Here is a 25,521-nt window from a genome sequence, read left to right as displayed (position 1 = left end):
ATGTAATGTGACCTAAACTCTCTTCTTGACCAAACGTTAGTCAGGCTCCTCTAAGGTCTCTTTTTCACTAGGCCTTGACCTTGGCATTCTATATCCATCCCATCCTTAACAGGCGTACATAATCCAGTTTTAGCAAGAATCCTGCTAAGTCAATTTAGAGAGACTCCTCATCCTTGATCTTCATCCCTCACCTTTGACATCTAAGCCCTTGGACTCTCTTTAGCAAGAATCCTGTTAGGGTTTAGTAAGAATCCCTCTACCTTTAAAATCTCCCTCTAGTCATTTTCTACCCATGTATTCCCTCACTTTGCACATCAGCTATAAATCCCCACCATTCTTTGCTCTATTTGGAGTCTGATCTCTCTCCCCTACTGCAATCTTCTTGAATAAAGTCTTTCTTACTGTTTTACTAAGTGTCAGAACAGCTTTTTCTTTCACAAATCCTAGTGCGAGCATAAACTAGCATAGCCTCTTTTTTTTTTTTTTTTTTGGCGGTACGCGGGCCTCTCACTGTTGTGGCCTTTCCCGTTGCAGAGCACAGGCTCCGGACACGCAGGCTCAGCGGCCATGGCTCACGGGCCCAGCCGCTCCGCAGCATGTGGGATTTTCCCGGACCGGGACACGAGCCCGTTTCCCCTGCATCGGCAGGCAGACTCTCAACCACTGTGCCACCAGGGAAGCCCAGCATAGCCTCTTTGATGGCTTGTTGTTAACATCTGCCAACTTTTACACATCTATTTTAATTTAGCAATTCTATATTTTAGAATTTGTATTGCAGAAATAATGCAAACATGAAAAGAAGTATAGACACAAATATATAGTGCACATTCACAGTAATGAAAATTGGAACAAACTAAACATCCATGAAAAAGATTTTTATTAAAAAAAAAGATATACTCGTCCAATACAATATCATGCAGCCAAGGAATAGCATGATGTAATTCTAAATAATTTGACCTGCTAACATGATTATACCCTAATTGAGGATCAAAACAAGTTGCAAATAATTCAGAGGAAAGAATCCTTTTTGAAAAATGTATTCCTCTAGTGGGCTGCACTGAATAAAGTCAGAGCTAAGCACCAGTTAACACTGGTTACATTTGGGAAGGAGATGGAGAGTGGGAAGTTGGTCCAGTTATCCCATCAAGCACTACTCTTGATTAAATGGATCCTGTGTTTTTGTATAATTTAATACAAAATGTTGAAATACATTTATATATGATAAAGAAAATAGAAAATGTTCCATAAAGTGTGAAGGAATAATGTTTTTTCAACAGCTTTGCTCAGCCCACAATTTCAGGTGTATGAAAATTTGCAAAGTATATTAAGTATTTTGCTAGTCCTATGTCATAAGGAGGGCCATCTAGTCTACATAAAACATACTTGGGGGCTTCTCTGGTGGCGCAGTGGTTGAGAGTCCGCCTGCCGATGCAGAGAATGCGGGTTCATGCCCCGGTCCGGGAAGATCCCACATGCCGCGGAGCGGCTGGGCCTGTGAGCCATGGCCGCTGAGCCTGCGCGTCCCGAGCCTGTGCTCTGCAACGGGAGAGGCCACAACAGTGAGAGGCCCACGTACCACACACACACACACACACACACACACACAAAACATACTTGGTTGGGTTATCAGTTTATTATATAGTCATATTTAGCTTTAACACTTGGAGTTCAAGGATTTTTTTGTAGAAAATCACTGCCAAATGCAAGTTTGTGTGCCTGATGCATAGTGAAGCCAAACAAACCAAAAGGAAGTTTGGAGCAGATAAAGTTTTATTGAAAAGGCTAAGGAAGGAGAAATGGTGGCTCATGCTTGAAAGACCCAAACTCCTGGATGATTCTGAGGTAAGAGTTTTTATAGGCAAAATTTCAGGCAAGAGCTACAGGGTGTGTTACTGTGGTTGGTGGTGAGCTAACACGGTGGTGTACAGGAATCTTGTGCTCCACCTGAAGCTACCATCCAGCGGGGTTGTAGCCCTGGTTTGCGGCCTTAGTTCCTTCAGTAGAGCTGAAATATATGTTGTTACGTATATCCCTTGAGAAGGAACGAGGTCCCTGCTTTATAGTTGCACTATTGGTTTTTGGACTGCTCCACCTTTCTTCTACATTCCATTCTTTCCCCTATTAGTAACTGTCTGAATCTGCCCTTTGGAACTCAGGGATGGCCTGGGAGGCTGCAGCCTTTTGCCTGCAAAAAAGCAGGGGACAGGGAAAGCCTTTTGTTCCTAGCAGGGTCCTCCTTGGTTTCAAAATTGCAAAAAATGAAAAAAGGTATCTGTTCTATTATGAATAAACTGGTGAACTCACTTTTGAAAAAATACGCTATTTGTCCTTTACAAAGGAAGCCCACATGATGGCAAGTAGGTTAACTAATGCACAGACAGAAAATTCTATTCCATTAGGAGGACATTTTCTCAAGACTATAAGGATTTAGCAATTTGGACAATCTGATTTCAGCCATGAGCTTTCCCAGTTTTGCCCTTGAACCTCCACATACGCCAGGTATGAAGATGGCCTAAGACCCACAGTGTGACACACCCGATCCAGGGTCTCTGGGCACCGTGGACCCGTGGACCCTTGGACAAGCATTTCTCCCATATTTCTACCCTGCAGCAGGAAACTGACTGCTCTGTTCAAAGTCAGCTCAGGGAGCGCGCAGAGAGCGAAGGGAAATGTAGTCTCTCCCCTCCACCTTCCTCCTGGTCTCTAGGGGCTGCCTCTGCGCATGTGCAACTTAGGCCCCGCCTCTTCCCTTTTGAGTTCACTGGTCCGGAGAGGGGAAGATCGTGGAGCGTTTCTGTCGGGGTCGCAGGTTCGGGAACTGCGGAGCCGGGACGGGGACTTCGGGTGGCCTGGAGCTTTGCTGAGAGCCGCGTTCTCGTGGCGGGGGCGGAAGTGGTACGTCTCGGGCCGCCTTCTGGTCCAGGCGGGACCGCAGTGCCCGGGTCTGGCCTGGATCTCGGCCTTGGGAAGGTGGGTGGGGCGATCCCGGTTCTGCCCTCGTGGTCTCTGGGGCAGGTGGAGCTGAGACCCGTTAGGAGCGGGGACGGTGCGTGTGGGGACGGGATGCCCGGCCCCGTCTGCATCTGACGGGGGGACGCCGGGGCGGACAGTGGGAGGGAAAGCGCGGTGGTCACGCTGGCCGTGAGCGGGCCAGAAAGCGCGGGCGGAGGGTGTGCTAGGCAGCCCTGCTCTGGAGCGGGAGAGACCCGGTCAGTTACAGCCGTGTCACAGGTACTGTGGGCGGGAGAAGTAACCTGGGGACGAGTCAGGTCTGCAAAGGAGTCTATGAATAATGCCTGCTTCATGGTGTTGTTCTGAGAATTCGATGTGGTGTCGTTTGGAAAAAGCAAAGTGCCAGGTACTGACCGCCGAAAAAGTGATAGTAGATGTTGTTATTTAGAAGACACTTTGTTCTTTTCCTTGGGTGGTTTACATAAGCCTCCCAATTATCTTGTGATAGCGGTATGAGCGTCTACATTAAACACATTAAGCAAAAAGCAAATCTTGAGTCTCAGGGTGGTGAGGTGGTCCTGAGTTTGAGAGCGCCGGTGACTTCTCCAGGCTCACCCGGATTGTGACAGAGCCAGGAGTCGAACAGTCGTTCATACAGTTCAGTCATCAGAAGAAACTTACCAGGAGTCCCTTTTGAGAAACTGCAGCCCACTAGAAAGTAGTAATTTTTAAAACTTTGCTATAAAGCACCGCATCCTTTTTATTGGGCATTCTGTGGATTTTCTAATTCAAGGGGTAAACAGTTTTGCTAGGAAAATAAAGGATGCAGCCTGTGCCTTTTTTTATACTGTTGATTTTAATGAAGTAGTGTCATCCTTTGCTGTACTTAAATCATTTGTTGTTCACTTTTTGTTTGTATTTAATTAAATCGATTTAAATCAATAGACAAAATTATTTTTACCAAATGAGAGTGGTAGGTTTAAGCCCCGTGATCATTTCAGGCTGGTAGATGGACAGATGGTGTTTCCACAGCGTCTTTCCCTTGCCTTTTCAAGGGCTAAAGGGATGCTGTAGGGAGGCTGCTTCTCAGCTGGGCTGCCGATGTGATTGGGAGGTGAATGTAGGAACTGTGAGGCAGGCCAGGTGTCCTGACCCTTTCCTCTTTTTGTCCCTCCAGCTGAATCTTCACCATCCTCTACACTCTCCCAAAACCTACCGAAAATGAACATATCTGAGGTGAGCTCTTTATTCATCAGCTACTTTGTGCTGTGATAGAGTTAACTTGATTTCAGATGGCTCTCAGCTTGTGTTACACATCCTTTATCAGTGTAAGTTATTTCCCTTTTATAATCGGTTTAAGATTCTACTTGAGTCATGAATGTACACTGAATTATATTGAACGCCTTTTTGTATCTTTTGGAGTAAAGGTATAGCTTGTTTTCTTTAAGCTACAAATATTAGATGTAGCTTAAATGGATTTTAGAATGTTAACTTACTCTTGAATTCCTGTGTAGACCCTATTTGCTCGTGGGTGTGTTTTTGTTTTTAAATTTGTAACTGACATCTTTTTGCTAATATCATATTTGAATTTTTATTCCTGTATTGACAAACTAGATTAGCCTACAATTTTGTTTTCTTGTATACCTGACCAACTGTGGTATCTCGGTTAACTAGTCTTTTCAGGGCACTTTCCTGCTCTTTTCTCTTCTCCCCTCCCCTCCCTTCACCTTTCCTTTCTCTCTCTCTCTCTCTCTATTTCATATGAGAAAATCACCTGCTATATATTTCCTTAAACTTACCTCTAAAATTGGGCTTTGTGAGTACATCTGCTTTTTTGTGTAGATGTAAATTATTGAATCACTTTATTTAAACAATTATAGATCTAGTCTGGTTTTCTATTTTTTTAATTACTACATTTTCAGAGAAAATTGTACACTTTTATCTGTTTTTAAATGTATTTCATAACCTTGTTGATTGTATTCTCTTATATCTGTTTTGTTATATCTATAATTTCTGTTTTCATATATTTAAATTTTTTACTTAATACAGGGAATGCTGATCAGAAAGCAACCAAATGTGTTGCTGGTTGACCCTGTTATATATCTAGAATTTCAGAGTCTGAGGATGGGTTGGAAATTTGTACAGGTAGTGTATTCTAAATACTGAGTTGAGGGAGCATACACTCAACCGTTTTGCTGGTTCCCACTTCAGTACACCAGCTGTCAGTTTCTTTTTTTAGCTAGGTGATACGTTCCTCTGACTCTAAAATCTAAGCAGAAAGCAGACTCATTGAGGTCTGTGATCATTTTGAATTTTTTTTTGTGGTTCAAAGAACAAATCAAGGTTATTGTTATTATTTTTTTCTAATGGAGTTTTTTAGTCTTTCATGATTTTTTGTCAGAATATACTTTTTCCATTGAATTGCCCAGACACCTAAATTAAAGAAATGTGTGTGTGCACATATGTTTGTATATATCATTTTTAGACTTCCTCTTCTTTTGATCTGTGTGTTTCACTTTTGTTAATATCACACACTATCTAGAGGTGGCTGTATGGTATGTCTTGAAATCAAGTAATATCAGCTCTCCAACTTTATTGCTTTTCAAAATGGTTTGCATATTCTAGGATATTTGCCTTTTTACATAAATATTAGAATTAGGTTGTGAATCTAAAAAAACCTGGTAAGCTTTTAATTGTGATTTTATTGAATCTATAGATCCCTTTGTGGAGAACTGATACCTCCACCATGTTGAACCTCCTAATCTATGAATTCAATATTTATCTCTGTTTACTAGGTTTTTTAGAGAATTTTGAGGTGAGAAAGGGCATCACTTGACTTAAAATTTAAAATATAACTCTGAGAATGGGCTCTAGTGGGACAGTGGTGGAAACAGAAGAGTTAGCAGGCTCTTTCAGTAATCCTTTCAAGAAATGGTGATGTTAGCAGCTGTACTTTGAAGTGATCAAATTTTGAATGGATTTTGAGGGCAGAGCCAAATGTATGAAAATGCCTGCTTCCCTAGGACATTGCATATAAAGAGTATACTGTCAGATATTTTTGATAATATGAAAAGATTTTCAGTTTTTATCTTACATTTTTAACCATGAACGTGATAGGAATTAGTTCCAAAGGTATTTTCCATGTCACCTAATTTTGAATTCTTCAGATTGATGAGAAATGTGCTTTCACAGCCATCAGTGTCATTCAGGGACGTGACTGTGGAGTTTACCGTGGAGGAGTGGCAGTGTATGAGCTCTGCTCAGAAGACCCTGTACAGAGATGTGATGCTGGAGAACTACAGCCACCTTGTCTCATCGGGTGAGCCTACTTTATCATGCGACTCTGCCTAGAGTGCATGTGATTTTCTGCTGCTTCTTTTTTTTTTAAAAAAGCACCTATATTGAGGTGTAATTAACAGAAAAGAAAATTCAGCAAGTTTCTGTTTATAATTGAGTGAATTTTGAAAAATGTATACAGCTGTACCAGCAAAATCATGATACAGATTATTTCTATCAGGTGAAAATTTTCCTTTCTCAGTCAGTCCTCTCTTCCCACCCATTTTCTGATAATTATTGACCCACTTTGTATTTCAGTACATTTGCCTTTTTTGAAATTTCACATACAAGGTTGTGTACTATTTTTTTGTATGGCGTCTTTCATTTAGCTTAATTCTTTTGAGATTCATGGATGTTTGTATCTATATTTATTCTTTATATTGACAAGTAGTGTTTTGTTCTATGCCGTATATTTTCAGTTGTTCGTAAGACATTGAGGTCCTTATCAGTTTGGTGTTATCATAGGTAAAGGTGTTATAAATATTTAAGTCCATGTTTTCATTCCCTTGTGTAAAGACTCTAGTTGTGGTTTTCTGGGTCTCACGGCAAGTATTTGTACCTATAAGAATACCTGGTTTTATTGTGCTTCACTTTATTAGGCTTCCCAGATGTTAACGTTTTTTACAAATGGAAAGTCTGTGGCAACCCCTTGGGTCTAACCACATGTATTGCTCCCAGTTTTCAAACAGCATTTGCTCACCTTTATCTCTGTGTCATGTTTTGGTAATTCTCACAACGTTTCAAACTCTTTCATTTTATTTGTTATGGTGATCTGTGATTTTTGATGTTATATTGTAATTGTTTTGGGGCATCATGAATTGCACCCATATGAGATGGCAAACTTAATTGATAAATATTGTGTGTGTTCACACTGCTCCACTAACTGGCCATTCTCCCATCTCTCTCCCTCTCTTCAGGCCTCCCTATTCCCTGAGACACAATAATATTGAAATTAGGCCAATTAATAACCCTACAGTGGCCTATAAGTGTTCAGGTGAAAGGAAGAGTTGCATGTCTCTTACTTAAAATTAAAAGCTAGAAATTATTGGTGAAGAAGGCACCTTGAAAGCCAAGATCAGCTGAAAGCTAGGCCCCTTGCACCAAACAGTCAGCTAAGTTGTGAATGCAATGGAAAAGTTCTTGAAGGAAAATAAAAGTGCTAACTCCAGTGAACACATGAATGATAAGAAAGTAAAATAGCTCAGTTGCTGATATGGAGAACATTTTAGTGTCCTGGATAAAAGGTCAAACCAGCCACAACATTCCCTTAAGCCAAATACTAATCCAGGGCACAGCCCTAACTCTCTTCAATTCTGTGAAGGCTGAGGGAGGCAAGGAAGCTGCAGAAGAGGTTGAATCTAGTATAGTTTGGTTCATGGGGGTTAAAGAAAGAAGCCGTCTCTCTTAAGATGAATGTTCAAGGGGGATCAGCAAGTGCTGATGGAAAAGATGCAGCAAGTTATCCAGAAGATCTAGTTAAGATGATTAATGAAAGTGGCTACACTACACAACAGAGTTTCAATGTAGATGAAATACTCTTCCATTGGAAGAAGATGCCATCTAGGACTTTCAAAGGTAGAGAGAAGAAGTCAATGCCTAGCTTCAAAGCCCAGACTGACTCTCTTGTTAGGGACTAATGCAGCTGGTGACTTTAAGTTGAAGCCAATGCTCATTTACCATTCTGGAAATTCTAGGGCCTTTAGGAATTATGCTGAATCTCTTTTGCCTGTGCTCTGTAAGTGGAACAGCAAAGCCTGGATGACAGCACATATGTTGACAATATGATTGACTGAGTATTTTAAGCCTATTGTTAGACCTACTGCTCAGAAAAAAGATTCCTTTCAAAACATGCTCATTGGTTATGCACCTGGTCACTCAAGAGCTCTGTTGGAGATGGACGATGTGATTAGTATATTTATGCTTGCTAACACAACATCCACTCTGCAGCCCATGTGTTGAGTTGTTTTGACTTTCAAGTCTTATTTATTTATTTATTTATTTATTTATTTATTTATTTATTTATTTTCAAGTCTTATTATTTAAAAAATATATTTTGAAAACATAGCTGCCATAGATAGTGATTCCTCTATAGATCTGGGCAAAGTCAATTGAGAACATTATGGAAAGGACTGACCATTCTAGATGCCATTAAGAACATTTGTGATTCGTGGGAAAAGGTCACAATATCAACCTGAACAGGAGTTTGGAAGAAGTCGATTCCAACCCTTATGGATGACTTTGACAGTTTCAAATTTTCAGTGAAGGAAGTAACTGCAGATGTGGTGGCAGAAACAATTAGAATTAGAAGTAAAATCTGAAGATATGTTTGAATTGCTTCAATCGCATGATAAAAATTTAATGGATGAGGAGTTGCTTCTTGAAGAAGCAAAGAAAATGGTTTCTTGAGATGAAATCTACTCCTGGTGAAAGCACTGTCCATAAATTTAAGGGTTTATTTCTGGCCTCTCAATTCTCCATTGTTCTCTGCTTTTATTCTTAATATGTCTATTCTTATACCAGTACTACCTTAATAGTATAGTATGATATTGTGATTTATAACAAGGAAGATATATTTGGTCTTCATCCCTGTTCCTGGCACAGAGTTCTAAAACCCTGGCAATTTCATAAGTGATACGAGAGATCGAGCTGTCTTACTCATAACAAGACCCTTTCAACCATGCCTGAGTTCATGTTACTGAGGTGACTTTTGGAAACCCCCTGAGGATATAGGCTTGTTGCCAAGAATGCCAATCAAGTGACTAGGGGGTTGGGACTTTCAGGCCCACCCCCTGACCTGCAGGGAGGGAGGGAGCAGGGCTGGAGGTTGACTTAATTACTAATAATAATTATTCCTATATAATCAAGTCTCCATAAAAATTTCTGAACTGTGGGGTTCAGAGAGCTTTGTTGTTGGTGAACACTTATAGGTGGTGGGAGGTTGATGCTCCTGGACAGGGCATGGAAGCTTTGCCTTATGCAGCTTTTTTGTCTGGCTGTTTCTGAGTTGTATGCTTTGTAACAAACCTGGCAATCCATTAATAGTAAGCAAACTGTTTTCCTGAGTCCTGTGAGCCATTCTAGCAAATTAAACCTGAGGACGAGGATGTGGGGACCTCCCATTTATAGCTAGTTGGTCAGTAGCACAGGTAGTAACCCGGGCTTGTAATTGACATCTGAAGTGTGAGGAGAGGCAGTCTTGCGGGACTGAACCCCTAGCCTGTGAGATCTGATGCAAACTCCAAGTGGATATGTCAGAACTGAATTGAATGTAGGACACCTTGCTGGTGTTGCAGAGTTGCTTGGTAGTGGGAAAAACCTCTACACACTCAGTGACCAGCAGTGAAGTAGTATTGAGAATACAGAAGTATTCTGTGGGTAGAGACAATAATATAAATGAGAAACAGTAGTGTTTTCTGTAAACAGTGTAATTGAAAAGTGTGAGCCCTCCAGTTTTTTTCTTTGTCAATTTCTGTAAAAGAATGAAGCTGTGAAATTGTTAGTGGTTCCATTGAATCTGTAGCTCAATTTCTGGAGTATTGCCATCTTGACAACATTAACTCTTCTGATCCATGAACATTGAGATTATCTGTCTTTCTATTTATTTAGGACTTTAAAATTTTATTGTAATGATATTCTGAGGATTTAAGTGGTCAAATTTTATACTTTTGTTAAAGTTATTTTAAGTATTGTATTCTTTTTGATGCTCTTTTAAATGAAATTGTTTTTATTTTTCATTTTAGGCTTGTTCATTGCTAGTGCATGGAAATAAAACTGAGTTTTGCATATTTACCTTGTATTCTGCAACCTTGTTGAACCTGGTTATTAGCTTTCGGAGGTTTTTTTTTTTTTTTGGAATCCTCAGGGTTTTCTGTACTGATTTGGTTTACCTTGCCCTCCCTTTCTTTGCTGTTTTATGATAAAAATTAAGCTCATGAATTGAAACTTGGTTTTACTTTTTTTTTTTTCTTTTGCGGTACACGGGCCTCTCACTGTTGTGGCCTCTCCCGTTGCGGAGACGCGCAGGCTCAGCAGCCATGGCTCAGGGGCCCAGCCGCTCCGCGGCATGTGGGATCTTCCTGGACCGGGGCACAAAGCTACGTCCCCTGCATCGGCAGGCGGACTCTCAAACACTGTGCCACCAAGGAAGCCACTTGGTTTTACTTTCTTAATGTAAGCATAAGGCGCTATATTTTCCTTTGCAAACTGCTTTAGCTGCATCACACAAGTTTTGATGTTATGTTTTTATTTTCATTTAATCCAAGATTTTTTTTAAATGCCTGGTAATTTCCTGTTTGATCCATTGGTTTTGTAGAATTTGTTTACTTTCTAAATATTTGTTTCATAATTTCTTACTGTTACAATTTTTATATCCTTTTTTGTGTGTTACTCTGGATAATATTTCATGCATGATTCAGTCTTATTAAATGTATTGAAATTTGTCTTAGGTCCTAACATATGATCCTGGGGAATGTTCCATATGTGACTGAAAAGGGTATTTTTTCTAGATAGGGATTAGTTCCAGTGGGCTGATTATATTGCTTAAAGCTTCTATATCCTTTTAATATCTTATCTACTTGTTCTATTAAATATTGAGAAAGGAATCTGAGTATCCAACTCTAATTTATTTGTATCTTCTTTCCTTTTTAATAAGATTTGCTTCATGCATTTTGAAACTCTGTTTTTAAGTAGTAAACCACTTAGGGTTGTTACATCCTCTTGGTGAATTTTCCCTTTTAGCGTTTTGAAGTTTTTATTGACATCCCTGGTAATATTTCTTTCTCTGAATTTTGTTTGGTACTGTATAGTCAGTCAGACTTTCATTTGCTTCTTGTGTGCTTTGTATGATATATACTTTTCTCTGTCCTTTTATTTCTAACCTATCTTTGTCTTTATATTCACAGTTGGTTTCTAAGAGACAGCAAGGTTGTCTTGATTTTTATTCACTCTGACAATTTTTGTGTTTTAGGGAAATGTTCACATCACTTATATTTAATGTTATCTTTGTGGTTAATACCTTCTATTTTTTTCTGTCTTTATTTTTCTTTCCTTTTCCCTGGCTTCTTTGTGCTTTTTGTTTTTTAATTTTTGGCCACACCATGTGGCATGCGGGATCTTAGTTCCCCTACCAGGGACCAAACCCACGTCCCCTGCAGTGGAAGCACAGAGTCTTAACCACTGGACTTCCAGGGAATTTCTTGTGCTTATTTTATTTATTTATTTATTTATTTATTTATTTATTTATTTATTTTTGGTACGCGGGCCTCTCACTGTTGTGGCCTCTCCCGTTGCGGAGCACAGGCTCCGGACGCGCAGGCTCAGCGGCCATGGCTCACGGGCCCAGCCGCTCCGTGGCATGCGGGATCTTCCCGGACCGGGGCATGAACCCGTGTCCCCTGCATCGGCAGGCGGACTCTCAACCAATGCGCCACCAGGGAAGCCCTCTTGTGCTTATTTTTAATGAATCTCTTTTACCCACTTTTGGCTTCTATGAAATGTACTTTTTGTTTTCTAGTGGTTGCTAAATACACATCTCTGAAGTATCAGTCTACCTTCAAGTAATACTTGTTACTTCAACTATGTCATAAGAATATTACAACAGAATATTTTCACTTTCTTTCATCCTTTGTGTTATTGTTGTTATTGCTTTTATTTCTACATACCTTGTAATCCCCATAATGCATTGTTATCTTCTTTTAGTGTTATTTTCACTTCAATACGTTTTTAAAATGAGAACAATATTTTATTTACATATCGTCCATTTACAGTTCTCTTTATTTCTTTGTGTAGACTCAAATTTACACTTTGTATCCTTTTTTTAAATCTAAATGACTTATTTTCACTTTTCTTTTAGATCAGGTCAGCTGGCAGTGGGTTTATTTATTTATTTGTCTTAAAAAGTCATTATATTTTTTGATATATATTAGTGCTCTGAGTTCTGTTTGAGTTCGCTCAGAATTCCAGATAACTGGTTTGGGGAGAGAAGAGGAGCCTCATTTGATTTGGGGGCTGTTGAAACTTAGTATTTAATTTTGGGTCCTTTTTTTAGCTGAGAAAGTTGGTAAGGTGAATGATACACTGAATGTGTAAGATAAGTATGAACAGTTTGAAAATCTTATGTTTGGGCATATTGACTTTATTTTTTAAGCTGCCATTTAGAATAAATCAAAGGGGAACGGAAATGTCTGCTATTCTAATATTAAAGACTTCTGAATCATCTTGGAATTGGTTAGAAGTGCGATCTCTCATATGTCATCCCAGAACAACAACTTAATAGAGTGCTCAGTTGGCCGGGTGCCCATTGAAATTTATGAGGAATTCTTGGAGGCACTGAATGTGGCAGGTGTATTAAGACCATATAATCCTTTGACCTAGGAGGCCGGTGATGTTTCAGAGTGCCTTTGAGGTCAGAAATTGTGATGATGACACTAAGATATTAGCCTTTTTCACCATTCACAAGTAAACAGTGGAGTTTTCAAGTAACTGCGTGGCCGGACATGATAGAATGAATAGAGCAGGAGCATGGGAGAACCTAGATGTCTTATTAAAGAGATCTTTGTCAGTTTTTATTTCTAATGTAAATATTGGTAATCCATATCACAAAATCTTTTGGAGCCTTTCAGTGTTTTTTCCCCCAGGTGATATATTTTCCTGCCTTTACTTCCAATTTGTGACTTTTTTTTATAACTTTGTTTTCTCTCCATGTTCCTGTTTTCTCTATCTTCATTAACATGTGGAGTGTATTAATAAGAGCAGTTTTAATGTCCTTGGAGGCTAATTTAATCTCAGGTTACATTTCTTCTGTCCCATTGATTGACTTGTCTCCTTGTTGTGAATCATGTTTTCCTTCTTTTCATACTTGGTCTCTTTTGATAGTGTGCTGCATACTGTGAATTTTACACTGTTGGCTGCTAGATTGTCTTGTGTTTGTTTAAATACTTTGGGGCATTCCTGGGGGGACAGTAGTAAATGACTTGGGAGTAACTTTAATCCATTAAGTGCTGGCTTGTAATTAAGCAAATTAACTAAATTAATTCAATGTTTGCTTGTTATTTCAGGTCTAGAGCATTCTTTAGTTTAGGACTAATTTGGTCACAGTAGTGGGACAATAATACTGTTTTGTGAACAGAGTGTCTAATACCTCATGTGTTCCTCATGTATTAGAAGATCTTTCCACTCCTTCTAAACATCGTGTCTGTGTTTACGCTTTGGGAATTTTTCCACCTGTTGCATTTGGGGTCTTTTCCTCCACTGTTGGAAGTTTTCTTATATGAATGTACAAATTTTACTCAAGGTGACCTTTCTGTTAGAGCTTCCTGCTTCTCTCTCAGTGTACCTCTTTCCTCTGAAATTTTTTACTCCAGAAATTCTAATTGTTTTGGCTTTCCTGAACTCCCAACGTTGCCTTCTGTAGTTACTGAGGTCAGCAGGCTGTGATTCGGTGTCTTCTTCCTGTACCATAACCTAGAAATTCTATTTCTTTCCCTTCTCTCAGAGATCCTTGTCTTCCAGTGCCATTGTCCAGTGTGTAATGCCTAAAGGTCATTATTTCATTGATTTTGTATGGTTCCCAGTTGTTTGGCATGTACCATTATTCCTCTTACACCATCATGGCCATGGCTGGAAGTTCCTATGCAGAGCCTTATTTAAACCTCTGTACATGTAGACTCAATGTTATGTATCCTTATGATTCAGGGGTTTAAGGAGATCAATTTCTTTTTAGATTCAGAAAAAACAACATTGTAGTTTCCTCTCCAAAGGAAAGGTCAGATGAGCACCATAACTATGCTACTCCCTAGAACTATTCCTTCCTTCACATTCATATGCATTAAAGCCAATGCAGCTGATCCAAATCCTAAATTATTTCCCGTTTGCAGGGTATTGTTTAACAAAACCAGATGTAATCGTCAAGTTGGAGCAAGACGATCCATTGTTGTTAGAGGAAGAGATTCTAAGCAAGAGCCATGCAGGTGAGTTATTGAGTACAGTAGACAGGTCTCCAGGGGAAATAGGATCCAAAGTGGTCACTTAGAGGTGGACACCAGGAAATTGTTTAAATGCTTACCCTTTTGAGGACTTATATCTTGAAGTTTAGAAAGAGTAGACCTAATATGATGTAGTAAGGGAGTGTGTAAGATAAGGGATAAAATATAAGCACATTGATGTTCTCACTTTGCAGACAGTAAAATGGAAGATAGAAATCCACCTACATAGATGGTAACTTTAAATATGAATGATATAAGCATTTCCATTCAAACATAAAATTTACTGATCTTTCATGTGGGTAATTTTCTTCAGTTTTATGCACTGCTACCTTAGATAGAAATCAAAAGTCAGTAAATTATGTGTTTGCTCCTGGTTTCTCTATTGTTTCTCTAGCCTGTTTAATTATCTCTACCCTAGTACCATTTCATATTGATTATAGCACCTTTATGACATGTTTTAATAATAAGCTGATCAAATTTCAAAATAATACTCATGAGATTTTGTTTGGCATTATGCTAAACCTTGAATTTAACTTTGAAAAATTGAATTTAACCTTAACAAAGCTCAGTGAGTCCTGAATTATTTTTAAATGTTTACTTAATTTACAATTTTTTATTTCTAATTTTCCAAATTAATTTTAGGTATGTCTCTGATATAGTCTAATAGCATTTTCTTTTAATAGTTGACCTTAGCCCATTCATATTGATTGACTGTCCATTACTTCTATAATGCAAACTTATGTATAATGTTACAGAAACTCTTCAGTAATAGGCCTGTTTCCTTTGCTTTTTAAAATAAGTATTTTTCTCCCGGTAATTTAGTTAAATTGTACTTTGGCTTAAGTAGTGACCTTAAAAATTGTAATCTCAGGACTTCCCTAGCAGTATAGCAGTATAGCAGGACTTCCCTAGCAGTATAGACTCCATGCTTCCACTGTAGGGGCCATGGGTTCGGTCCCTCATCAGGGAACAAAGGTCCCACGTGCCATGTGGTATGGCCACAAAAAAAAATTATAATCTCATGTAATGGCTTAATCATCTATTTATTTAGACAGTATTTAATAATCACCTGATATGAAACCAGTTATGAAACTAAAATGCTTATTTTCTCTTTTGTCCCATATTTTAACACCCAACTTTAGTTTCTGTTATAATCTCTTAATTTTTAGCTTTTGAATATCAAATATGACTATTACTTGATTTTAAAAGTATATATTTTGGTTCCTAGTTTTTCACAATGAGAAAAACATCAGGATTATATCTCATCACTTGTGTTACATCTTCCTCCTCCACATATTGGATATATTTTTTCTAAACGTCCAAATTCTTAAGGCTTCTAAAAGAGAGTTGTAAAACAGTACAGAAATGAGAGCAAATAATTACTCTAAGTTTTATGAGTGATATGACCTGTAATGATGTAGAAACTTGTGCTTAAGAAAGTCCTGAAGTTTCCCTGATCCAGTCATATTCTGTTTCTTGGTGAGGATGATAGTTCCTTGGGTGGTCACTCTGGTATTATTATAATGGACAGAATAGTTGTATGTATATTTATGCTAAATTTCATATTTTTATAAATGTGAGGAGACAAATCAGACAGTGAGAGATGATATTTGTTACAAATGTACTTCAGAAAGGATTTATTTCTATAATAGATAAAGAATTCAGATCTCAAGACAAGTATCTTCTTAGTATGGCCTTCTGTGACTATTATATTTAAAATGTCACCCCTGTCCTTTCTTCTGTTTTATTTTTCTCCCAACCACTCATCACCTAATATACAATTGTCAGGTATTTTGTTTTCTGTCTGTCTCTTTCCACTGGAATATAAGCTCTCTGAGAGCAGATATTTAAAATATTTTATTCACTGATTCAGCACCTGAGACAAAAACTTGGGACTCAAATGTATGTTAAGTATTAAACTACTGACATTGTGAGTAAAAAGTCAAGCAACCCATTAAAAAAAAAGTCAAAGTCCATAAACAGGTATTTCTCAAAGAAGGGAATAAATGGAATTTATGAGAAAAAGTGCTCAATTTTGGTAATGTGGGAAGTACAAATTCAGATTGGATCTCATATAGTATGATTTTATACCCACTCAATTCTCAAACATGAAGAGGTCTTATGATTCCAAGAGTATGAGGATATCATGCAGGGAAGCATCTACAAGGCAGGTAGCAGAATTAATTGATGTAAGTATTTGGGAAAACAGATTAGCATTTTCTTTAAAGTTTAACATGCCTGGGACTTCCCTGGTGATCTAGTGGCTAAGACTCCGTGTTCCCAATGCAGGGGACCTGGGTTCAATCCCTGATCAGGGAACTAGGTCCCACATGCCACAACTAAAAATCCCACATGCCACAACTGAAGATCCCACACGTCGCAACAAAGATCTCGTATGCCACAACTAAGACCTGGCACAGCCAAATAAATAAATATTAAAAAAAAAAATGTTTAACATACCTTTTCCCCATGACTCAGCAGTTTCACTCCCAGGTTTATCTTCTAGAGTTTCCTACACTTTTTCACTGGGAGACAAAAATAAGACTTTCTTCATACAACATTTATGAAAAGCCCAAATCTGCAAAGGATCTCAATACTTACTCACAAGTGAACTTAAAACTAAATCATGATGTAGTAATAAAATGAAACATTGTACATTGTAGGGCAATCATGGTCTATGAATCTAAAATGAAAATTGTGCATATGAAATCAAGCAGAAAATGTTTATAGGTAGAAAAATGCCATACAAATAATGGACAGAAACATAATAAACTGAATAGTGCCTCATTATTTGGAATAAGAATGTTAAAACATACACACATACACAAATTAAGATATACGTAAAACTAATGTGTGTGTATAAATAATTTGGTGTATTGTAATGCACCAAAAAAGAATATTCCCTTTTCCTCCCTCATCTAGGGTGTAATATATAATTAATATTGTACAGTTACATTAGGGTTGACAATAGAGCCAGGTAGGTGAGAGGTATTTCATGTTTACTGATGCACCAGTCAAATTTCTTTGACTTCTGAATCATCCTGTATATTGGCATTGAACCTGAGCCAGTGTAACCAAGAGTGGTCTGGGTAACTCTGAAGCATACTGCATTTTTAAAGACTACTGATTTATTTTATATCACAGAGGGGTGCAAAAATAATCACAGAATGAGAGTTCTGTTCCAGATTTAGGAGCACAGAGCTGCATGAAATATATTTTATAGGATCTAAAATGGTATCAGTTGAGAGACAAACCATTATTTTAGGGAGAGCTAAAAAACTGTGGACATGCCATAAATTTTAAGATGCATCCTGATTGAGTGATGGTAATTTGCTTAAAAATGTGTGCCTCAATGTGCATGTGTGCTCCCCAGGTATTCATTGTTAAGATAAATGGTATAGGCAGCACGTATTGTGAGAGTGTAAGTTACTGGTGGGAACCTCTTAGAAGGTATTTTCTTGGTCAAGTTTAGAGAATAGCATTGCCTCAAAAAATATCTAGATTAATCGTTAGTCCTTAAGTTGGGATGTAGGGTTATGTAGAGAAAGGATGTGGGGAGAAGATACTTGGCGAAAATGAAAAATATTATTGTTGTTAAGGAACCACTGATGGGAGACAAATAGCCTGGCCAGGTTAGATTGGAAAATATCGTGGAGTTGTGGAATGATAGCTAGAATATCTCATGTGCCTGAAGTTGGTAAAAAAAAAGTTGTTTTCCAAAATGATGCCACTTAACTCTTTTTATCTGTGGTATTTAGAGCAGTGTGTTCAGTGCCATCTTAGGTTTTAGCATAGGGCTGGCATTTTATGTAGAAAGTGAAAATAACCTAGGTAAGAGCAGTCAGATATATGAAAGAAACTTTTATGAGAAATGAATAAACTGTACATTTGTAAATAGGCTTTTGGAAACAGGTTGAAACGTGATATTAAAGGACCTCAGTTAATAGAAACTCTATGTTCAGAAGTAGATGGAATGCTTACAGAGAGATTAGTCCTGGTTAAGACTAGTTTTAGGGGGAATTCCCTGGTGGTCCAGTGGTTAAGATTGCAGGGGGCACAGATTTGATCCCTGGTCAGGGAACTAAGATCCTGCATGTAGTGCATTGTGGCAAAAAACAAAAACAAAACAAAATAACTAGTTTCAGGAGAGTGATGATCATAATGAAAGGGGAAACTTGTGATTTGATATTCAAGAGAAGTTTGTTGTTGACCAACACTGATATAATAAACTAAGGCATCAGAACCAGCATATAGAAGTGAACTCATTCCAGGTCAATATATGGTTTTACCTCTCATCAGTTTTACACTTCTTGTACATTTGTAATTCTGTGAATAACTCTAGGAGGATTTGAGCTTGAGCTATAGAATTGTTTCTTTAATCAGAAGAAAATCAGTGCAATTATGAATTTATTTCAATGTTGATGTGTAGAATAGAAAAGAGGGAACTCCAGCCGGAAGCTTGTAGACTAATAAGTTCCTACCGTCGTAATCTTTAGTTGGAAGTATAAAGACCTAGACATTGATATTCTTCCTCAATCCAATCCCTTCTCTGATATATTGTTTGAAAACCCTTACTGACTGATTTTTCTTGTAGTTCTACTTACTGCTAATAATCAGTCATCCCAGTATCTCATTTCCAGTTGCCTGAGTGAATCACTCTTGAGAGTCCTCTATTAGCTATTTACTGTTCATTTCCTTATTTTTAAAATGCCAGCTATATAGAGATAATCATCATAATTTTGGTGTCCTTTTTTCTCAAGGAGTATAGGAAACATACATTTGGAATTTATTTATTTTGGGAAGATGTGGTGGCTAGAAACCAAAGAGTCAAATACAATATAGGGCATATATATAAAAGCTGCATCCTATAAGAAATGTGTTTTGAGGCTTATAAGGCATTTTTATTTTCTTTATTTTATAAGACTGCAAACTTGATAACCTCTTAGAGAAAAGCCTGGCAAATCAAGGAAAACATTTGCAGCAAGACTTTTTTACTCAACTTCAGAATACAGACACACGTGAGAAAACTTTCAGCCAGAAGTCACACTGCAGAGAACATCAGAGCACTCACTCAGAAATAAAGCCCTTTGAAATTGGAAGTAACTTAAGCCCTAATGCAGCCCTTACCATATCCCAGAAACTTGACACAAAGAGGAGCTTCTGTGATGATACCATATTTTGGCAAACCTTATACCCTCAGACTACCTTTACTATACATCAGATAACTCAAATGAGTGTGAAACCCTATGAAGAATACAGAAAATCCTTCTCTAGGAAGTCATATCTCATTGGGCATCAGAGAACTCATAGTGGGGAGAGACCTTATGCATGCAATGAATGTGAGAAAACTTTTACCCACATGTTGTACCTCAGAGAACATCAGAGAAGTTGCAAAGGGGAGAAACCCTATGAATGTATTGAATGTGGGAAAGCTTATGGCCATAAATCAACCCTAAAAAGACATCAGAGAACTCACACAGGGGAGAAACCCTATGAGTGTAGTAAATGTGGAAAAGCCTTCTATAGAAATTCTCACCTCACTGAGCATCAGAAAAGTCACACAGGGGAGAAACGCCATGAATGTACTGAATGTGGGAAAGCTTTTACCCACATATCATACCTCAGAAAACATCAGAGACGTCACACAGGAGCGAAACGCTATGAATGTGGTGAGTGTGGAAAATCTGTCTGTAGGAAGTCATACCTCATTGTACATCAGAGAATTCACACAGGGGAGAAAGCCTATGACTGTAATAAATGTGGGAAAACTTTCAGACATAAGTCATCCCTAAAAATACATCAGCGTACTCACACGGGAGAGAAACCCTACGAGTGTAATAAATGTGGAAAATCCTTCAATAGAAAAAGTTACCTCAGTGATCATCAGAGAAGTCACACAGGGGAGAAACCCTATGATTGTAATAAATGTGGGAAATCCTTCCATAGAAAGAGTTACCTCACTGAGCATCACAGAATTCACACTGGGGAGAAACCCTATGAGTGTAACAGATGTGGGAAATCCTTCTATAGAAAGTCTTACCTCATTCTGCATCAGAAAAGTCACACAGGGGAGAAGCCCTATGAGTGTAACAAATGTGGAAAATCCTTCTATACAAAGTCTTACCTCACTGAGCATCAGAGAAGTCACACAGGGGAGAAACCCTATGAGTGTAACAAATGTGGAAAGTCCTTCTATAGAAAGACTAACCTCACTGAGCATCAGAGAAGTCACACAGGGGAGAAACCCTATGAGTGTAACAAATGTGGAAGGTCCTTCTATAGGAAGTCTAACCTCATTGAGCATCAGAGAAATCATACAGGGGAGAAACCCTATGAATGTATTCAATGTGGGAAGGCTTTTAACTGGAAGTCATTACTAAATAGACATCAGAGAATTCACACTGGGGAGAAACCCTATGGATGTAATGAATGTCAGAAAGTTTTCACCTATAAAGTCAACCTCAGGTTACATCAGAGGGTGCACACGTGAGAAACCCTATGAATGTAATACGTGTGAAATATCTCTCTCTAGGAAGTTTCACTTCACTCGGCATCAGAGAATTCACACAGGACAGAAACCTTAGGAGTGTCACAAGGGTGGAAAATCCTTCAAGAGAAATTCTCATCTACCTCTGCATCATAGAATTCACACGGGAGAAACCCTGTGAATGGGTTGAATGTGAGAAAGCTTTTAGCCAAATGCCAGTCCTGAACACTTCAGAGAACTCACACTGGGGAGAAATCCTATTATTAATGAATGTGGGAACGTTTTCATCTACAAACAACCTCAGAGTACGTCAGACAGTCCCATGTGGGAGAAACCCTATGTGTAATGGATATGGGGAAACTTTGACTGGAAGTGCACCATCAGAGAACTCAGGGGAAGATCAATGAATATAATAAACCTGGAAATTTTCCCTTTGAGAAATCAACCATCAATCAACAAAACACAGAGAAATCCCTCGTGTATTGTGTATGGATAGTGTTTCAACCAGATTTCAGCCCTCATTGGACATTAGAGGACTCACACAAGTGGTAAATCCTTGAAATTAATCTCTTATGAACAGTCTTTCCACCAGACTACTCAGTGGATGTTAGAAATTTACACAGGAAAAAATTCCTGTGAAGGTAACGGATGAGGAAAACTTTTCTTCCCAAAGACCACCTTCAATTTAATTGTACTGGAATCCAACAAGAGGGTTGTGGGAATTATGCACTTTTTATGCAAAAACCATCATCATGTAAATATGTTAGAGGATACATTTGGTTAATTAAAATACATATGTTCCTATTTTTCCTTACTGTCTTCTGGTCAGTGTATATAAGGAAGACCATTGTTACTGAATTGCCTCTTCAAGAAAGAAGCCAAACAGTGTTTTCTGCAAGACTTTTATTGTCTCAAGGTCAGCAGTACATTTAGTGTGAACATTAGATTCATTATGCAAAAGTCATAAGCACAGTTGTTTGGAGAACAAATCTGATGCAGTGGAGGAGTTGCTGTGAACAGTGATACTCAATATTTACACTGTAAACAGAAAAAAAAGTTGTATTTTCCTTCTGCTTTAGTTCAAAGTATTTTTAAATTATCTGGAGGTTTTTTGACCCACATGTTATTTAGAAATGTGTTGTTCAATCTGCAAATATTTTGATATTTATAGACATGATTTATTAATGACTAGCTTCATTGTCTTGTCATATGAAAAAATGTTTTGTATGATTTCTGCTCTTAAATTTGTTGAATTGTGCTTTCTGACCCAAACTGTTTCCTATCTCAATCAAAGTGCCATCTGAGCTTAGAAATGTATATTCTGCTGTTGTAGAATAAAGTATTCTATAAATGTTGATTAGATCCCATTGACTGATGGTGCTGCTCAGTTCTGCTATGTCCTTGTTTGGACTGATGAATCCATGAAGTAGAAATGAAAGTTTGTTGAAATCTCAGACTATAATTGTTATCAGTTCTTGCCTCACCAACTTGGTTGATCTGTTTTTAGGCACACACTCTTAAGGACTGTTATATCTCTTTCTTTATCATTATGTAATGCTCCTCGTTATTCCAGATAACTTTCCTTTCTTAAAGTCGGCTTTGTCTGAAAGTAATAAAGCTACTCTAGTTTTCTTTTGGTTTGTGTTAGTATGACATTTGTTTCTTCATCCCTTTACTTTTAATATATTTCTTTTTATGTTCACAGGGGTTTTGTACAGGTAGCATATTTGGGTCTTTTTTTAATCCACTCTGAGATTGTTTTTTCATTGGTACATTTAGATAATTCACATATATCTGCCATGTTTTAAAATATTATCTATTCATTGTACTTTTTCATTCTTTTTCTTCCTTGCATAATTTTAACTGTGTATTTTATTTTATTTTTTATTTTTTATTTTTTTGCTACATGGGCCATTCACTGTTGTGGCCTCTCCCGTTGCGGAGCTCAGGCTCCAGACGCACAGGCTCTGCGGCCATGGCTCACGGGCCCAGCCGCTCTGCGGCATGTGGGATCTTCCCGGACTGGGGCATGAACCCGTGTCCCCTGCATCAGCAGGCGGACTCTCAACCACTGCGCCACCAGGGAAGCCCTAACTGTGTATTCTATATGATTGCATTTTCTTTCTTCTTGGCATATCAGTTATAATTTTTAAAGATTTAGTGGTTGCCCCAGAGTACAGTATACACTTAAAAGTAATTCAAGTAGCCTTCAAATAATACTCTGTATGCTGGAGGCTTGAACAGGATATATCTGGATATTTTTATTTATATGTGGCCTGGTATTCTCTGGCTTCCTGGATCTGTGGTGGGAGTGTGTCACTAATTTTGAAAAACTCAACCATTATTTTTCGTTGTTTATTTTTTGTTAAGATCCATGTGGCTTGGGGGATCTTAGTTCCCTGACCAGGGGTTGAACCCAGGCCATGGCAAAAAGTGCTGAGTCCTAATACTGGACCACCAGGGAACTCCCCTAATTTGTTTCTTTTTTCTTCCTCTGGAATCCTAATTATATGTACGTTCCTTCCTTTGTAATTGTTCTCACATTGCCTAGGTGTTTAGTCCTTTTTTTTTTCTTCCATTTTTTCCTCTTACATTTCAATTTCTGATGTTTCCGTCTTGAAGTTCATTTATTGTTCCTCTACTGTGTCCAGGCTACTTGGGAGCCCATCAAAGGTATTTTCATTTCTGCTGCACTGTTTTTAATTACTAGTTTTTCCCTTAGGTTCTTTCCTAGAATTTTAATCTCTGTTCTTCTAATGTCCATTTGTTCTTGCATGTTGTCCATTTTTGCAATAGAGGTTTTAGCATATTAATCCTATTTTTAAATTCTAGTCTGATAATTCCAAAATCTGTCATATCTAAGTCTCGTTCTCTTGCTTGCTTTGTCTCTTCATACTGTGTTTTTTTCTTCTCTTGTAATACATTGTAATTTTTTGTTGAAAGGCAGACATGATTTATTGGGTACAGAAACTAAGATAAATAGGACTTCAGTGGGAGGGTTAATGTTTATCTTGGTAGGATTTATGCTAGCATATGTTCACTGTTTGCTATACCTGTAGGTGTCTAAATCAATTTCCTCTAATATGCTTGTTTTCTGTTCTTGATTGTCTTTGAGTTTCCCTAGAATTTCCTCCTCAGAGTCTAAATCTTGCAGTTCTTTCAGCTGTAATCTTTTATGCAAGAATCCTGTTGATGAGTTGATAGGTGTGACGGTAGGGGAAGCATTCTATAATTCTGTGATTATATATCAGTCTTTTACTTGACCTGTGCCCCTGGGATGTATCCTTCTCAAGTACTTCTCAGCTTTTTGTTTCCCGTAGGTGTGAGAAACAGGGAGGCTTGGAGTTGAGTGTTTTCCTTCCCCTACATGAGTTAGATTGACTCAAAGTTGTTTTCCTTAAGAACAGGCACAGGACAGTATGCTCTGGATATATTAAAAATGGCTCCTTTTCCCCCTCCCTGCTGGAAACACGAGGGGATTTTTCTCTGACCATCATCAGGAGAACTTGGTGGGGCTCCTTGAGGTAAAACTAATGAATGTGTGGCATTTCCCCTATAAGAATAGGCTCAAGGGAGTTTCTAAATCTCAAGCTAGTCCATAGTCAAGCTCCAGCAGTTTGATTATATTTACCTACCAGTTTCTGGCTCTAGCAGTTTCTTCCCTTGGCAAGCTGTGTTTCTCTGTATTCACTTTTCTTGGGGCATTTGTTTTCCCAGTGACCTCTGTTGTCTTAGAAGTGTTGTTCACTTTGTTAGATTTTCTTCATTGTTGTATAGACGGGACTGACAGTTTCTGACTTTTTTACATGTTGGAGTAGAAACCAAAGCAGCCTTCACAGTTTTTGATAATACTGCTAGGCTTGGACTCGAATAATCTTGACATAATGTACCAGGAGTACAGCTTTCATCCTACGTGTACTGTCTTGGTGGGGATATTCACTGCCATGTCTGTAAGAAGTAGCTTCTGCATCCCCAGGCAGGCAGAAATGAGAAATTTCAGTGTCCTGCCCCTCCTGAGGTAAAAACGCAAAATTCTGAAATGGGGGAATGGAGCCCATTTGCTGGTTCAAATTTGCTCAGATTACCATGCCCACAGCAAAGATCTGTGTGGTGAGGGAAGGGGAAAGTAGTGCATTCATATTTCAGATTCTGGCTGTTCTTAGTTTAGATTTTCTTGAATGTATGTTTTTCACTTTGTGATATGCCCTTCAGGCAATATCCAGAAACTTAATAATATTTTAAAGACAACTTTATCCAGTTAAATCAGTTATTTTGCTGCTGTTTTGTTTTCTCTTTTTTAATATGAGTAGATGATCCACCACACCTCAGTGGTTAGCCTCAGAAAACCCTCTGGCTGCTTTAAGTTTTTTCTCTTTATGTTTAGGTTTTGAAGTTTTTCTGTTGTGTACCTACATATTTTCTTCACATTTATGTTGCTTTGATTTTCAGATTCTTGGATACAAAATGTGATTTCTTCAAATTTTGGAAATTTTCAATAATTATTTCTTCAAATATTTTATCATTTTTCTGTGTCTTAACCACGCACATTTGATCACTAGTATTTTCTCACAGATCCCTGATTCAGTGTTCACTTGTTTCTCAGCCTATTTCTCTCTCTGATCTTTAGTTTAGGTAATTTGTATGGATCAAGAATGTGCCCCCTTGGGGCTTCTCTGGTGGCACAGTGGCTGGGAGTCTGCCTGCCGATGCGGGGGACGTGGGTTCGTGCCCTGGTCTGGGAGGATCCCACGTGCCGCAGAGCGG

General features: G+C 38.3%; 1 protein-coding gene across 1 annotated transcript; it reads left to right on the top strand.

Annotated features, from left to right (window-relative positions):
- Positions 1-1,719: 1,719 nt before the first annotated feature.
- On the top strand, positions 1,720-25,160 carry LOC308619319 (uncharacterized protein; the record flags this gene model as incomplete). Its single annotated transcript, XM_081237937.1, has 6 exons — positions 1,720-1,842; positions 2,868-2,970; positions 4,130-4,188; positions 6,145-6,271; positions 14,163-14,255; positions 19,193-25,160. 6 exons carry the CDS (start codon positions 1,720-1,722, stop codon positions 20,758-20,760), a joined length of 2,073 nt encoding a protein of 690 aa, XP_081094063.1. The 3' UTR covers positions 20,761-25,160.
- Positions 25,161-25,521: the final 361 nt, after the last annotated feature.

The sequence above is a fragment of the Mesoplodon bidens genome (genome assembly GCF_964165515.1).
Source record: "Mesoplodon bidens genome assembly, chromosome: 6".
Classification (NCBI taxonomy): domain Eukaryota; kingdom Metazoa; phylum Chordata; class Mammalia; order Artiodactyla; family Ziphiidae; genus Mesoplodon; species Mesoplodon bidens.
This window is presented reverse-complemented; position numbering and strand designations above follow the sequence as displayed.